This window comes from Periophthalmus magnuspinnatus, chromosome 21 (assembly GCF_009829125.3).
Source record: "Periophthalmus magnuspinnatus isolate fPerMag1 chromosome 21, fPerMag1.2.pri, whole genome shotgun sequence".
Lineage (NCBI taxonomy): Eukaryota > Metazoa > Chordata > Actinopteri > Gobiiformes > Gobiidae > Periophthalmus > Periophthalmus magnuspinnatus.
This window is the reverse complement of record NC_047146.1, coordinates 29,879,658-29,897,269: the sequence shown is the minus strand read 5'-3', so window position 1 is coordinate 29,897,269 and position 17,612 is coordinate 29,879,658. Positions and strand designations below refer to the sequence as shown.

The 17,612-nt window shown below is 40.1% G+C and overlaps 1 protein-coding gene across 3 annotated transcripts in view; it reads left to right on the top strand.

The window, feature by feature from the left end:
• Nucleotides 1-17,612, top strand: part of sema5ba (sema domain, seven thrombospondin repeats (type 1 and type 1-like), transmembrane domain (TM) and short cytoplasmic domain, (semaphorin) 5Ba) — a 344,594-nt gene that overhangs the window by 308,988 nt on the left and 17,994 nt on the right. For all 3 annotated transcript variants that reach the window (XM_055230746.1, XM_055230747.1, XM_033987339.2), the window contains 6 exons: nucleotides 450-634; nucleotides 5,502-5,645; nucleotides 7,228-7,375; nucleotides 7,980-8,205; nucleotides 9,082-9,294; nucleotides 13,554-13,724. In XM_055230746.1, coding sequence (XP_055086721.1) covers nucleotides 450-634; nucleotides 5,502-5,645; nucleotides 7,228-7,375; nucleotides 7,980-8,205; nucleotides 9,082-9,294; nucleotides 13,554-13,724 — 1,087 coding nt within the window. The remainder of the gene's footprint in view (nucleotides 1-449; nucleotides 635-5,501; nucleotides 5,646-7,227; nucleotides 7,376-7,979; nucleotides 8,206-9,081; nucleotides 9,295-13,553; nucleotides 13,725-17,612) is intronic.

Genomic DNA, 17,612 nt, shown 5'->3' with positions numbered 1-17,612 from the left:
TTGTTTTCCTAACAGAAAATTGTCCCTTTAACTCCCCTCTGAAGTCATTTCCTTTCTTTGGTTAAGATCTGTATATCACTATCTTCAAAGGAGATAGCCAAAATGATAGACAAAATTATGGATTGCAGTAAAAACATCCTTACTGTGAGCAGACTTGCGTCTCCACAAACCTGGCCTGAACATGACCATGGAATAGGGTGCTGCTAGTTGCTATGGACATTGTATTGCTTTGGATAAAATGGTCCATGGTTCTGCACATATTGATCTCTGTTTGGTTTGAACTTTCTCTTTTTATGGAGTCATGCATGCACAAAAGTTACACAGAGTTGTTTTAACATAGACTTGTATTTGACAGTTTAAAAATATAAGAACAACAACAGTATTCACCTACATCTGTCTTAAATTCTCTTTGTTTTTCTCATTGTAACTTTGGCTTTTCAAAACTGCAGTTGAGAAACCAGACGACCAATGGCGGCTTTGGGCCGTGGGCGCCGTGGCAACCCTGTAACAACGACGACGGTCTGGAGGGCGTGACGTCCTGTTTGTGCCGGTCCAGGTCATGTGACAGCCCTGCACCTCGTTGCGGGGGGCGGAGCTGTGAGGGGGCCACCATCGAAGTGTCCAACTGCTCCAGGTGAGAAACTGAGGAGATCAGCCAATGAGTCAAAGAGTTTCAGATGACATAACATCATGTTATAGGAGACATTTTAAAGACTTTTCACTATTCCAATACTTAATTACTATGGCAAAGACCAAATTTTGTCTCATTTGGAAACTCATGGACAGACATATAATATAGGCCTCTTAAATGTCTTTGTGGTTTTCATGTGACTGTCGTGGTAAAGAAGAAGCTGAGTCGAAAGGCAAAGCTCTCAATTTACCGGTCAATCTACATTCCCACCCTCACCTTCGGTCATGAGCTTTGGGTAAAGACCGAAAGGACAAGATCGCAGATACAAGCGACCAAAATGAGCTTCCTCCGCAGGGTGGCTGAGTGCTCCCTTAGAGATGAGGTGAGGAGCTCAGTCACACATAAGGAGCTCGGAGAAGAGCCTCCACTTCGAGAGAAGCCAGCTTCAGGATGCCTCCTGGACGCCTCCAGAACACCTCCCTCCTGGGGTTGCTGCAGTTGGTCAGGTCTAGGTTCAGCAACAGTCTGTGCTCAAAGAATGAGGTCAGCTGACACCTGAATATACTGAATGACCAGGTTATTCCATCAATGGATTTTTTCTTCCCTGATGGCACGGGAATGTTCCAAGATGACAATGCCAGGATCCGTGGGGCTCAAATTGTGACAGAGTGGTTCCGGAGCATGAGACACTCACACATGGATTGACCACTACAGAGTCCAGACTTAACTCTAAACTCCATTGAGAATCTTTGGGATGTACTGGAAAAGGCTTTGTGCAGCGGTCAGACTCGACCATCATCAATGCATGATCTTAGTGAAAAATGAATGCAACACTGGATGGAAATAAATCTTGTGACACTGCAGAAGCTTATTGAAACAATGCCACAGCAAATGTGTGCCGTAATCAAAGCTAAAGGCGGTCCAACAAAATATAGAGTGTGTGACCTTTTTTTTAGGTGGCTACTTTTTTTGCCCACACAGTGTATATTCCTAGACTGGAAAGACTTGACTGTGAAAGGTGAGAGACAAGATGCTGGATTTCTCTCAGAGGCAGTAACTCATGCCACGGTTAAAAAGTTGTAGATTACGAATTGGAAGTCTTTTTGGAGTTAAGCTTTTTCATTCCCAAACCAGACGATCTTTGACCTGAGAAGTGTGAAGACAGCTGGATGTGTCTGCACCACAATTTACAGCCGAGATCATTATCCTTGTTGGCTGTTGGTAGTTTTTGAGTAAACATGACTACATTTGGTGGGATGGTAACAGTGACATTATTTTAAATCCTATAGCCTTACATCGGGCAAGTGACAGTTTGTGAAGAAAATTTGGTTAAAAGTAGAAAATTCCAGGTTTATCACACGCAGTTGAAATTATGATTTTTTTTTTTTTTTTTTTTTTTTTATGCGAGAATTCTAAAAATCTTCAGCACTCCTCCACTTTTGTACAACTTGAAATCACTTTTAAACCAATATTGTCCCACTCACATCTGAAGGAACGCAGAGAACTTAATTAGCAGAACAAGTAGACATTTTTCTTTCTCACCACTTTAGCAGGAAATGGACCAATCAAAATTTTAGACTCCAAACCCTCCGTAGTTCATCCTGAGCCTGTTTCAATCTTGTGTGTCAAAATTGAATTGTGGTTGTGCAAAAAGTGCCAATTAAATCAGGAACGGAGCTGCGCAGGAACACAGCACTTAAGCAAATTGAATGAGTGTTCTCAGTTAGTACACAATGTCTGCTACTACAGCCATTACAACGACACAGGAGCAGAGCAGAGGAGGGTATAAGGGCGAAAAAGAAAAAGTGAAACAGTTTGAGCACTCTGAAAAGTGAAACCTAACGTAAGAAATGACAGTATAATACCATTTAATGTTTATAAATGCTGTTTTCTTATGTGGGGAAATTCACATTACAGCCACATGGTTAGTGTTAAAGAAGACATATTGTGCTTGTGTCTGCTATACAGTGTTCCCTCGTTTATTGCGGAGGTTATGTTCTAAAAATAACCCGCAATAGGTGAAATCCACAAAGTAGTCAGCTTTATTTTTTACAATTACTACCGTAAATTTTGGACTATAGAGCGCACCTGAATATAAGCCGCACCAGCTAAATTTGAAAAGAAAATCTATTTTGTACATATATAAGCCGCACCTGAATATAAGCCGCAAGTTTTTGTGTTGTAACATGTGATATTTACACAGGAAGATGGTACACAGAAGGTTGTTTTTTTTTTTTTGTTTTTTTTTTAGGAAACGCTTTTTTTTCTTTTCTTTTCTTTTTTTTTTAATTGTGTCTGAAAAGCATCAGTTCATAATCTTTCCAAATGTCTCACTTATGCATTTACTGTTAGAGTGACCCCCATTGGCCCTTAGGCAGTAAAAATGTATAAATTAGTCGCACTGTTATATAAGCCGAAGGGTTCAAAGTGTGGGGAAAAAAGTAGCGGCTTATAGTCCGAAATTTACGGTATATATGTTTTGCAGCTGTAAAACCCCTCACCACATAATTTTCTCAGACAGGCATTAACATTTTCTCACATTTCTCTCTTGTTTCAGTAATTAATAGTAACTTACATGTATTTCTCATTTCCTCTGACCGAGCCTCTTTGTCCTGGCACGTGTCGATTGAACATTTATGTAAATTTGGTTGACACGGCACGGAGGAGACTGAATGACAGTGGTCTACAGTCCCTTAGCCAATCAGGACGCAGAACACAATGCGCGTTCATACTCTGTAAAAAAAAGCACGCAAAAAATCTGCAAAACAGCGAGACCGCGAAAGGTGAACCGCGATATAGCGATAAATCACAAAATTAATCTGAAACGACTTAATAAAAGAAACATGTCCAGTAACTTCCGTCGCAAAACTTCATCACAAAAGAGCCTTGGAATTGTCGGTCCCTCCTGTGGATCACCCTGGCGAGTAGTGGATTTTTTTCATTTGTACCAAAATGACTACACAACACCGCTGAATCCTACACATATCACCGATTAAGAACATAAAATTGAAGAACGGAGTGAGTACGTCAAAGTGAGCCTGTGTCGGTGGTGGTGAAACCGGGAATACATCAGCAATACGGCGTCTTAAAAATAAGCGATTAAAGATTGCTCAAACGTGCACGAATCACTCCAAAAACTACTTCGACAGAGTAAAAAAGAAGAGGAAACAGCATAAGAGGCACTGATTAATGATTGGCTGCAGGCACTGTGGTTTTGATAATGAGGATTCAGGTCAGAGAGGGTCCTTTTAGGTTTAAACTAAATGGTTTTCAGCATTGGAACTGGCAACCCAAATGAGAGACTCATGTGAAACTCATTTTGCTTTCTGGTTGGATAATCGTCTTGAGAACCACAGCACTAAATTAAAACATAAACAACTTGGCCGTTCATGTCCAATGTTGTTGTAATTTGAAATAGATCAGCGTTACAAGTGTTTCAGTAAAAGCTATATTTGGTTTGCTTACTTCATATCTGGGGACACAGTTAGGTCATGTTTACGGAATTTACAGTTCCTTTAGACCTGGATTTAATACAAAATAATAGTTGCGTTTCCATCACCTTGTTTTTAATGCGTATTTTGAAGATTTGCACTAGTAACGAGATGGAAACGCATACATATCACATCTAGAACCCTTAAGTGTCATAAAAGTTCATTCGTTCGCTGTAGATTTAAGTGTGCAACAGTTAAAGCACATTTTGAAACATGGAAAAGCACTCAACATAAACTCACGATGCGAATATAAAACCCACGTGACCGACTACATAGACTACATACCTGCACGGGACCAGAGTGATGAACAAAGCCAAAATCCTGAGTATCCAAAGTAGAATCGTTGCACCGCACAAGTCTTCAAGTTCAGGATAAAACAGAAGATGTTGGCCAACCTCTAATTTTCCCAGAGACACATAAACGCTCTCTAATTTTCATTAGTAGAGTAACTTGGAGAAAGTCGATGCTTGTCCAGGGTTAGCTTAAAAACGTAGCGGGACTTAGCAGCAGCTCTTAGGGTAAAAAAGAGACTGCTATATTCTGCCTGTTATTATGAAGCGTTTTATCCTTTATGCACCAGAAAGTAACGTTGGTGTGTTGTTAGCATGCTAGCTGTTGTCATCAGTGGTGGTTCTTTTTCAACATCAGTGTAGAAACTTGGCAAAGATACGCTACAATACGCTTTAGCTTGGTGGTAAAACATAGCTACAGCATTTTTACAGTTTAAACAACCAGCTAAGTTTTAGATATGACAGGAGTGTGTACAGCAAATGGGTAATTAACAGCACATCTCTGGCAAAGCTAAACAAAACAGACTGTGCACGGTGCGCCCTCTGTAGGGTTAGCGATGTCATTACACAGAAGACTGCTGCTCTGTAACCAGCACCCCATTATTCGCTTGGATGCTTTGACGTAAACGGGGATATAGTCACATTTGTTACGCGCTATTCTGATGCAAAATGGTTTGAAATGGTCGAGCTGACTGTGTCTCTGGAACTAGCCGGCTACTGTAGTGCACAGAGCCAATTTTGGAATGCAGTTACTGTCATTAGGAAGGGCATCCAATATGAATAATAAACAAACTGATAACTGATTATTGTATACATTAGGGAACTGAAAAGGCTGGCTGGAAAACAATAAAAGAAAGATTAATTCACAAAGAAACCTGCCAGACTACCAGCACAATATTTACTTTTGTTTTCATCCATTCATGGCATTGCAATGTATGAGGGTGTTATGTTCATTCCATTGTATTTTGACTGTGCCCAAAATCTAACGTCTATCCTATGAAATATTTGGAATGTTGACATAATTCCATGTGTTCTCATATACATTAAGATAAGATATTGGATCTGATGTTATTCTCTCTGTCGTCATAGGAACGGGGGCTGGACACCCTGGTCGTCATGGGGACAGTGCAGTACGACCTGTGGCACCGGGTTTGAGCTGAGACAGAGGTCGTGCAATAACCCCTCCCCCCGACATGGAGGGCGGGTGTGTGTGGGGCCCAGTCGAGACGAGAGGTGAGAGCGGGACAAATGAAACCATTCAACATGTCTGTACATCCTGCTCATTATTTTCAAATGTCTACTGTAAATATGGAGGCTGTCTAAAGCTTTTCAAACCTTCTTTCAAATACCGAGCAGTGCATTATGGAGACATGTTTAAAATCAGTGTTACAGGAGTCAAATTTTGCTTTGAAAATGTATATCATTGTACTCAGGTGTTTTTACTTTTACTTCATTACATTTAAGAGCAGTATCTGTACTTTCTCTCCACTACATGTTTGAACCGGACTATTTTTTTATGATAGTTTGACACTGCTGCTGAAAAGGCTGAGGGTTTATTTTTAACACACTTGTAGTTTGAGCAACCAAAAATATAGAAATAAAAAAATAAATAAATTGCTTTTGATGAACAAAATTCAGCACAAACCTTTATCAAAATTAGTACATTTGAAGCCTCATAAGATTTTAAAATCAGCAACAAATATTTTTACTTACTGGAAATTTTTAAACATGTACTTTAACACTTTTGTTTAAGTAGCTTTTTTCATGTGATATTTTTACATGAGTATTTTTTTTGTTCTGGTATCTGTACTTTTACTTAAGTAACAGAACTGAGTACTTCTTCCACCACTGGTAACATTATTGAATGTCTTAAATTTAGGTAAGATCATCTTCTTCAAGTTAAAAGAGCTGTATCCTGCTTTTATTATATAATAAAGTAAAAAATGGTTTAGTCCCAGTATAGGGCTTTAGCATGCTAGGTGTTGGCCTTACAATGATGGCAAAACTCCATTTTGGCCTCTGAAAGCTGTGAAAAGAGCTTACAAATGCAACACTATTAACAATTAGCACAGGTTTGGTTTGAGGAATAAGTCTGGACCATTGCAAACTGTTTAAAATGAACTAGCTCCTGGGGGTTCATCACTTTTAAGATGTTGCTAACTATCAGTAAGAAATATAGTGGTCCCTCGTTTATTGCAGGGTAGCGTTCTAAAAAGAACCCACAATAGGTGAAATCTGCAAAGTACTCAGCTTAATTTTTTACAATTATTCTATATGTTTTGCAGCTATAAAACCCCTCACCACACACTTTATACACTTTTCTCACACGGGCATTAACATTTTCTCACATTTCTCTAATTTTTAAACACAAAGTTCAAACCTTCGTAGGCGCCTTTGTCAGTGCAGAACGTTTCATCGACATTGTGGGTTTTGTCGTGGAGAAAACTTACAAACATACAGCTCTTCAGAGTCACACTGCGATCCAACATTTATGTAAATTTGGATGAACACATTCTGTACTGTACAGGAGACACGGCACGGAGGAGACTGATGGACAATGGTCTACAGTCCTTTAGCCAATCAGGACGCAGAACACAATGCACGTTCATACGCTGTAAAAAAAAAAAAAAAAAAAAAAAAAAGTAAAATTGCACTAAAAATATCTATGAAACAGTGAGGCCGCATTATAGCGAGGGACAACTGATATATAGATATACTTTGTACAATACTAGTCAGTTTTATTTGTATAACCACTTATCATTTCTAAACGTATAATAACATAACAGTGTTCACATAGTCTGCTCCTGTCCTGTAGGTTCTGTAATGAGGGCGTGGCCTGTCCTCAGCCCATCTTCTGGTCTCCCTGGGGCTCGTGGACCAAGTGCAGCTCCGAGTGTGGAGGAGGAGTGCACTCCAGAGTCAGGAACTGTGAGAACGGGAACAGCTGCCCCGGATGTGCCCTGGTAACAATACATAAAGCACACAAGAATACATAAATAAAGTATACTAATAAAAAAGAAAGTCAAAAGTGATGCTGAGTTCTAAATGAAAACGTAGTGTCATATCCACATTCAGCTCTCTTGAGACCAACTTCACGAGTAACACAAGTAAATCATTATTTACAGAAGACCTTTCCAAATGTCACATATTTGAGTTCCCCTATAATAACTTATTAGAGTGCTACACTTTTTATCCTGCTGTAATCATCCAACCAAATTAGGTCCATTTGCAGCTTGGTGTTCAAAAAATGAATTTGTGCTGCCTCCACTGGCCTCTATGTACTATGTGACATCACGCAGATTACAGCTAGGTGTTTCAGTTTACAAACACCTGGCTGCAGGGGCGGAGTTTGAAGTGTAGATACCTGTTAGACCAATCACACTGTTCCTTATTTCTTCAGACCCCTCCCCCCTTCCACCCTCACTCTTCCCTTTAGTCCTCCAGGTACTGCCCAGTTTAGCAGCTCTATTTGAAATGTGATTGTGGGCGGAGTTTAGGTGTTAAGTCCAACTATAATAACAGAAATATTTTCCATCACAAATCACAATAATTAAATGTGTTTTTCAGGAGTATAAAGCATGTAACCTGGAGTCGTGTCCGGAGGTGAAGAGGAACACACCATGGACACCCTGGATGCCCGTGAATGTGACTCAGGGTGGGGCCAGGCAGGAGCAGAGGGTGCGGTACATGTGTCGAGCTCATTTAAGTGACCCCCACGAGCTGCAGATAGGGAGGAGGAAAGTGGAGACTAGGTTCTGCCCCAACGACGGGACGGCTGCATGTGAAACAGACAGTGAGTAAATGTGGTACTATTAAGCCTAATGAAGGAGGTGATGGACGTAAAGACACACTACGTAACTTTTCGGGCGGAGCCCATGAATTGTTGCTCTAACTAGAAAGAAAAACCTAGAAGAAAACATTGTTATTGTGAGCACAGTCAGATCTCCACAGATCTAACCTGTAACTTGAATTCATGGTGAAAGGTAAGATTAAACCCATGCCATGGAAAATTGTGGGAGGCTAAACAAAAACATGGAGACGTGGAGATAAACAGGTGATAGAGTCATTGCAGAAAAGTTACATATTGCACTTGTTGTGGAATTTCTAATAATAAAAACCTTAAAAAATATAAAATCAACAGAGAAGTTGTCTTGAATTAAAAAGTCAGATTTACTGAATCAATCGTCAAAGAGCTGTTGTCCCTAGTGTGGTCTCACCCTCAGCTGACAAATGAACATTCTTATAGTGTATTTATACCAACAAAACAATCATACTAGTTTAGTGTAATCTAAGTGGCCCGAAGCGCTGGACACATTGTCTTGAAAGGATAAAAGACAAGAGATACAGCCGTGTGTAATAACAGATAGTATCACGAAGGTTAAGTCAAAGAGATCCATAACAATGCAGTAAAGCTTTAGGATAAGGAATGCCACAACACACTTTTATTATTTTCTTTGGATTTTGCTGACATTTGAGAGGCTTCCAGAGGCCTTTAAAGTGTTTTGTCTTAAATGTTTTATAGTAATGCTTTGCTGGCATCACAGATTTATCAGAAAAGTTACATGGTGCAACTTTGATGTGGAAGAAATATGTTTTTTTATCTTCCAGATTAGTACAGACGACTCCAGCACTGGTGCTGTCAGTAAATCCCCTGTGTATATTTTTTCAGCCCTTGTGGAGGAGTTACTCAAAGCCCCAGTGGTGCGGGTGGCGGGAAACACCTGGTCGTCGTGGGACAGCTGGTCGTCTTGCACGCAGAGCTGTAACCGTGGATACCGCACCCGGCGACGGAGCTGCAGCGGGCCGGAGGGAAAGAGCGCCCCCATAGGCTGCAGAGGGTCACCTGTGGAGTACCAGGACTGCAACGTACAGGCCTGTCCAGGTGAGAAAAAAGTATTATAATGCAATTGTTGTTTTCAATATATTCAACATTTGAATATCAAGTTTGTCTCGTATGATGAAAATATATATAAATATATAATAAATATAAAATAAAATAAAATATTTAAAATATAAAATAAATAAATATATTAATATTTATTTTGTTGAAATCAGGACCTCATAAAGTAAATCCTTGCAACATGGTTTATAGTTCTGGTAGGGATTCATTGTTCAGGTTAGGGTCAATCTCTAGGACCTCTATGAATGTATTAATGTGATTTTCACACACAGCAGAGAAACCCAACCCAACACTGCATGTGTGTTTCATATATTTTATTAAAACAGAATAATAAAGTTTGCAATAAAACTTGGTAGTATTTGGTATGGAAATAAGATGGCACCACATTTTGCATTGAAGGGTCCAGCTATTGTTTTTCTTGGACCAGGCGCCAAGACTGAACAATGGGTGTGAACACAGTTTAACTTTGAATTCGAGCCATTTCCGAAGTTTCACCATCACTCTGATAAAGGACAATTAGAATAAAATATTAAAATAATGGTTAAAAATGTACTTTTCCCATCTTGCGCTTAGGCAATGTGAGCCATGGTCATATACTAGTGCGATAGTATCATTCTGGTGTCATTTTAAATATGAAATTTGTCATTAAATTGAATGAGTTGCATACTCAATTATAACTTAGTATAAAAACTTAAAATTAGACTTAACTATGTCCAGGTGGAGCCACTAGGTCAGATGTGTAGAGACACGACCCTGTTCAGTAAGAATGCATGTTTTTCAGCAATAAATAAGTAAAGACCCATTTAATACCAAATTGTGAAACATTTCAGCAATAACATCTGCATGGAGACAAGCAGAAACTCCATGAGAAAAGTTGCACAGTGCACCTTTACAGTTAGAGTTCAACATACATTCTAAACCAGGATAAATCCTCACTGATACTCAAACTTTTATTGCGATTTAATCTAACACATTCCTCCTTGTCCTGTTTTGTGTTTAAACCTCAGACAGAGCTAAAGGTCATTCAAAGATCTCTCATTAACACGGAGGAGGTGGTAAAGCATCTGGCCTTTATGTCAGCTCCAACATGCAAAGAACTGCCCTAAGTTTGCCTCAAAGAACATTCACTCAAACACGTTAGAATTACTGCATTATTTCAATACTAAAACGCCATTACTGTATGATTGTGTGTCAGTCACTTTTAACATTTTAAGTAATGTAATGCTGCCAGAATCCAGTATCTGTCCTTTTCACCATAGTATCCTTTATATTATAAAGCTAAACTAAAACTAAGAACAGTTGTCCGTCTTTATTGTGGGGATTATGTTCTAAAAAATAACCTGCAATAGGCAAAATCCACAAAGTAGCTTTATTTTTTACCGTTATTATATATATTTTAAGGCTGTAAAACCCCTCACCACACACTTTGTACACTTTTCTCAGACAGGCGCTAACATTTTCTCACATTTCTCTCTTGTTTAAACACTCTCAAAGTTCAAACCTTCATATATCATATCCCTCTTCCTCAATAATCGCTTTAAATTTGTTGTTCACGTGCCTCTGTTATAGCGGTATCTGCAGTGGCGCCTCTCTGAAAACGTTTCTGAACTTTGTCGGTGCAGAACGTTTCATCGACATTGTGAGTTTTGTCGGGGAGAAAACCTGCAAACATACAGCACTTCAGAGTCACACTGTGATCCAACATTTATGTAAATTTGGCTGAACACATTCTGTACTGTACAGGAGGCACGGTATGGAAAGAAATTGATGGACAATGGTCTACAGTCCCTTAGCCAATCAGGACACAGAACACGATGCACATTTATACAATGTAAAAAGTATGCAAAATTGTACTAAAAACATTGAAAAGTGAACCGCGATATAGCGAGGGACCGCTGTACACTGAATTAATGGCTTTAGCAGATGTTAAACTGGATCAGTACACAAGCTGGTTACCGTAAGTGCAATGAGGTTATGACTAGTTTGGTTAGCAGTCACCATTTAGTCACCTTTAGCCTCCGGTTTACTCACATGTGATGTTACTGGTAAATAGGAGGATTACATTGTGAGCTGTAAACAGTGTCTTTTTTGTAGTGGGTCATGTATTGTTCTGAATGTGACTAGCTCCTCTATGACCTCATCTTCAGTTACTATTCCACATGCTCCAGGGACTTCATTAAGTACAGGTTGAGTTTACCAGTTAGTCATCAGTTAGTCACCAGTTTGTTAAATACATGAGCAGCAAAATCAAATTAAAGTAGGTCAGGTACACGTAGTTGTCCTCGTAGTGAAATTTGTCCTCCCCGTTTGACCCTTCCATCAATAGAGGGACAACCTGTCTGGAGCACCGTGGACCCATTCTTCAGATCTTGAGATTGACGTGTTCAGGGCTACCTTAGCTGGAGGATTTGAACTATATGCAAGTAATAATATAAAGTAATACCATAAAACCATTTATATAGTAAGGGCACTCTTTCAAGGTTAAAGGTTAAACTAGGCCTACACTTTGTTTACTTCATGGCTATTGGAGCAGCCTTGCCCATGGAATCAAGGACAGTGACAGTGTTTTTCATGCTGCGCTCAGACCATGGCATCAAAATTGTGCCAAATGCCTCTAGTTGGACGCATATGCTTTTGAAGGTAGACGAGACAGGGAAATTTGGGCAAAAGTTGACATTTTTCAACTCAAACGAGCCACATTTTTCAACTCAAACGAGTGTGAATGTTGGACGAGCCTAGATGAGTGTAGAATGTGTTCTGAAGTGTTATGATTAATTTAGAAATACATCCACTTTCAATTTAGTTAGTTGCATTAGTCCTCATTTAGACTTACGATTTGTAAATTTAAGACCTATTTTGGTCCATGTTTACACCTGTTGTAGATCTGGTGATATTTGGAAAGCCAAATGTTTTCCTGGATGATACTTGGTGTGAAAAGTCATTGAACCACCGATAAAGGAGGACTGGTCTATTGTGTGCATGTTTGACCATACAGGGAGACACAGGAAGAACATGCAAACACAGGGAATTACTCTCAGAACCTTCATGTTGTGGGGTAGAAATGAAATGACCACTACAAAGAACTCTGTACACTTACATAATAGATTTGCGTTGCTATCAGCCGTGCTAATTAACCATCCCTCACGAGTCAGAGTTGTTCAGTGTGCCCTGAACTGTGAGACAGACTTTAGTCATGTCTGTCACGTGTCCCATTGTCATAACACCTTTGCCATGTGGAGACCTGCAGATCTTATTAAGACTGAAGGGGGGAGAGACAGATGGAGGGAGAGAGGGAGAGGGGAGAGTGACAGAGGAGCAACAGAGAGGGAGGGGGCAGTAGAACAGAGAAAGAGAGGAGGTGGAAGAGAGGGAACGAGAGGAAGGGGGATAATAAGAAGGAGAGAAAGGGATGAAAGTGGATGGAGAGAGAAAGAGGCGAGGGGAGAGTGGAGAAAGAAAGTGTGATAGCATCAGATGAAGTGTGGACAGAGGGGCAGAGGGCGTCTGAGAGGAGATTGAAATGAATGGTTTCTTTGGAGAGGTACAGTCAGATCAATTACACACAGTCCTACCTCTGACCTATATACACACGCAGAAGGAAGAGAGAGAGAGAAAAAAGAGAGAAAAAGAGAGAGAGAAGGGGGTAGAGGGGTAAAGTGAGGGTGAGGGAGTAGGAGAGAGAGGGAGTGGGGAGAGAAGGCGAGAGAAGACTTTTCAAATGAGATGTCAGTCCAATGAGACAACTGGACTGGCCCCTTAACTATGGAGTTGTCAGACTTTAGTTTGTAGCAGTGGTTCTTGAGCTGTGCTCCTCTGGGGGCAGTTGGGAGTCTTTTGCTGTGTTTATTTCGGGGTTAGTTCCTGTTAGTTTACGCCTCAAACGTGGTGCAACTGCTGTGTAGCAGTATTCTTTTGAAGTGCCACTCATAAAGAGCAGAGCACTGCTGTGTGTTTTGGTCGCCAGCTTTGAAATCTGTACTAGCGAGACCACAAGTTCACTATTTGTACAGAGGAAAAACTACTGACTGCTCCAAAGGCTATCTAAGTATCTTTCATTACTTTGATGAGAGAATTATGATGGCCCACACTCTGCTGTTCTGCTTTCGATCTGATCTAGACTAAAATTGTTATGATCACCTCCTGATTTACTTCTCAAGATTATATCAGGACCTTAATAATCACGAGTATCGATTAGCCTAAAAATGTGACAATAAAATGAAATGTTTCTTGTGTGTGTCCAGTGAAGGGCTCGTGGTCGTGCTGGTCGTCCTGGTCTCCGTGCTCTGTGGGCTGTGGAGGAGGACATTATCAGAGAACACGTTCCTGTAACAGCCCCTCCCCTTCTAATGGAGGAGACATCTGCATAGGCCTGCACACAGAGGAGGCCCTGTGCAACACCCACACATGTGACGGTAAGGACCACAATACCCATAATGCAACATCCATCCATCCATATGACGTAAGAGAACTACTACTACATTACAGCTAATGCATTACCCATACATGTGATGATAAGGGAACAAATACTACATTACCCATAATCATACATGTGACTGTAACAAAACTACTACTAATAATAATACGTTTACTGCTCACTTGGGTAATTTAAAGTTAGGTTGAAGTCATTTTCAATGTTTTTTTTTTTCCACTGGTGTATAAATATTTCCAAAATGTATTTATGTGAGCTATACTATAATTTATTGTACTTTTCATGATGCTTGGGTAAACATAAAGCCACCTCTTGAACTCCATTGAATGTATATAAATTAACTGAACTTAAGTAACCATTTTGTACATTACTTATTTAAACTTGAGTGATATAATTTGAGCTGACACCTGGGCATACTGCAATATCGCAAAAAGGAATATCTTGGCGGTTTTATGTATCTTTACTTTTTTCTTTACAAAGCGTAAAACTTATCTGATTGACAGTTACATTTCTTTAAAACAAACTGAAATTGTATCTACCTTCATTGCTTCATTAAGAAAAAACTATGAGACTTTCTTTGTTCATTAAACCAGTCATTATCTTAATAATAGATTAGCTAAGTGAATTTGCCTGCATAGTAATTTCGACGCCATTAAAAGTGATCACAGCCCAGTGACTTGAATGGACATATCAAAGACAGTGAGCGTCGAACTCCTGACCACTCTCACCTCTCTGTCTGTTCTCCTGCCCTCCATTCCATAAATCATCCCTCCATATTGAACTCAGGATGTGACCAGGTTAACAATATTCCTCTCTTCTTTCCCTTTCCTCCACCTCCCTCTATCTCTTTTCCATTCTCTCTCTCTTACCTTTCTGCTCCCCTCTCCTCTTCTACTTTCTCTCTTTCTCCACAAATCTTCTTCTTATCTGTCCGCTCCTCTCTTCCACCGTCTCCATCTCTTTTCTCCCTCTCTCTATAATGCTCCACTTTTCTGCTCTGCTCTGTCATTTTCTCTCTTCTCTTTCCATCCTTCTCCCCCATTCTCTCTCTTTCTCCTCTCTCCCTCTTTCCTTCTCATCTCCCTCTATCTTGCCTCCTCCCCCTCTCTATATCTCTTTTCCTGCCCCCCATCCATCTTCTTCTCCTTTCTCTCCATCTTCCTCCTTCCCTCTCTTGCTCTCTGCCTCTCTTTCCTATCTCTTCTCTCCCCCTTCCCCCATCTCACCCATTTTCTCTCTCTCATTCCTTCTTCCTCTCTCTCCTCCTCCCTCTTCCTCACTCTCTCTTTGCTCTTTCTATATCCACCTTTCTCCACGTCCCTCTCTTTCCCTTCCTCTTTTGTTTTCCTCTCCATTCCCCTCTCTCCCCCTCTCTCCCTCTCTCCCTTTGCCAATCTGTTCCCACAAGGACACTGAAATATGTATGAGTTGTGCTAATCCACACGAGCCTGAACTTCCCTGTCATCCTCCATAATAATATTTCACCGCACAGGGCCAGGGCTTTCAATATCACACCGCCATATTGCTCTTTTTAATCTTTTTCACTTTTCATTTTGCAGAGTAGAGAAGCAGGGGGGACACGTGTGCATTGTTTTTGTGTTGTGTTTGAGAGACGTCTTGTAGTTGGGAATTAAAATTGGTTTTGTTGATTTATTTATTTATTTTTTGTCTATCAATCTAGTGTTGTGAATTAGCCCACCTGTCAGTCAAGCGCAGATTAATTCCGCTCAGTTGGAGTGTTTGTCCGCTGATCTAAAGTTTGGTGGTTTGAATCCCGCTCTTGACGTAAACATCACTGGTTGAGCGGTGAGATCCACTGACTCACAGGTTGCCGGTGTGACTCCACAGATGAATGCTGTCATTGTGTTTGGGCAAGACACTAAACCAGGGGTTGGGAACCTATGGCTCGCGAGCCAGACGTGGCTCTTTTGATGACTGCATCTGGCTCTCAGATAAATCTTAGCTGACATTTGTTAACACAATAAGTAATAAATAAATTATACATAAATACAGAAGTAATCAAATCAAGTAATTCTCAAAAATAAACAATAATACGGTAAGAAAACCATTTGGCTCCATCTTTATGCGCTGCCTCAACTAACACGTTCTCACAGCGCGTGCTGTTTTCCCTCGTGCACGCTATTGCTCTTAAAGTGACGGTAACATATTTACATAAAACTTCAGTGATGACAATCCTAAGATATTTTCCAAAATCAACATTAATGCAATAAAACAAGTGTAGCTTATACATATAAATCAAATATTAACATAAAACATAATGTATTAACATTAAAATATTAACACTCTGAATTTGCATGCATTACCAAACGTAAACCAAAACTTTGCTCCCACAGATGTTGTTAAAAAAAAATATTAACAATACATTCAGAAACTTCTTATACTCTAAAATGGTTGGTCTTGTTAAAAAACTCTCACATTTAGCTGTATTCAGAGTTTAAAAATATTATATGGCTCTCACGGAAATACATTATGTGACTTTTTTGGCTCTCTCGGCCAAAAAGGTTCCCGAACCCTGCACTAAACCCACCTCGCCTCCAGTGTCTGCGTACACTGGTGTATGAATGTGTGTGTAAATGGGTGAGTGGTTCCTTGATGTAAAAGCTTTGAGTGCCGTGAAAGGGGAAAAGCGATATATAAAAATATGACCATATAGAGGGGACGTACCTGTACATCTCTTGGTATTCATCTCATTCAAACTTGCCAGTCACATTTGTATTTGTTTGGCTTTCCTGGACATATTTACATACTCTATGACAGAACCCATTTCAAATAGTGCTCCTCCAGTCTGGGTAATTGCATTTATTGACAGGCAAATAGGTGGATGTCCGTGGGGTCCTGTGCGTCTGTTTCCTCTGCATAATTATGTCCACGTCTTCTGTCAGTCACTGCAAAATTCAAATCAGGTCATTTGATTAAAGCTCGAGCCGTAATGGCCGACACCGGAGGGATTACGTGGGCTGAATGTGAACACGACGCAGTTTTTTTCTTCGGGGACTCAAATAAATGAAAATAAATGAAGCAATTATGGCCGCCCGTCGTAATGCACGCTTATTAAACATCTGGCAGAATATGGAAGCACACTCGAGCCAAAAACATCAAATGAAACTTCTGAGGAGAGAGAGAATGGACGGTTTGTAAACTACTATTACAACTATGAATCTTGCCGGTTTACATTAGATTTAGCTTGTACTATGTAACTTTTCTGTCTCAATGTGTCTCCATGGAGATGTCGTCGCTTTACTCGGGATGTTCTAAAGTGTGGCCTTAAATGTATCTATCTCTATGGGAACAGCAGGTGGGAAAAGCAACGTTTCCTTTGAGACAAGCAGGCAGCGCTATGGAGACAAGCAGGTAGTGGACCCTCCATCAGAAAAGTTACAGGGTGTACCTTTAACAGCAAAGTAGCAACAGTCCTGTGTATATGTTAATACCAATGAAATACAGTGGTCCCTTGTTTATCGTGGGGGTCATGTTCTAAAAATAAACCACAATAGACGAAATCCGCGAAGTGTCAGGTCTATTTTTTACAACTATTATATATGTTTTAAGGCTGTAAAACCCCTCACCACACACTTTATACACTTTTCTCAGACAGGTATTAACATTTTCTCACATTTCTCTCTTGTTTAATTAATTAATAGTGACTCACACATATTTCACAGTTCCTCTGACCGTGCCTCTTCGTCCTGGCACCGCTCCGCTGTAGTGTCAATCAAACATTTATGTAAATTTGAACACATTCTGTACTGTACAGGAGACACGGCATGTTTGCAATGTTTGCAGTTCATTTACAATTTTTACACTGTGTTTGTGATGGAGGGTTTCCGTGGAGATCATACTGCTTGCTTGG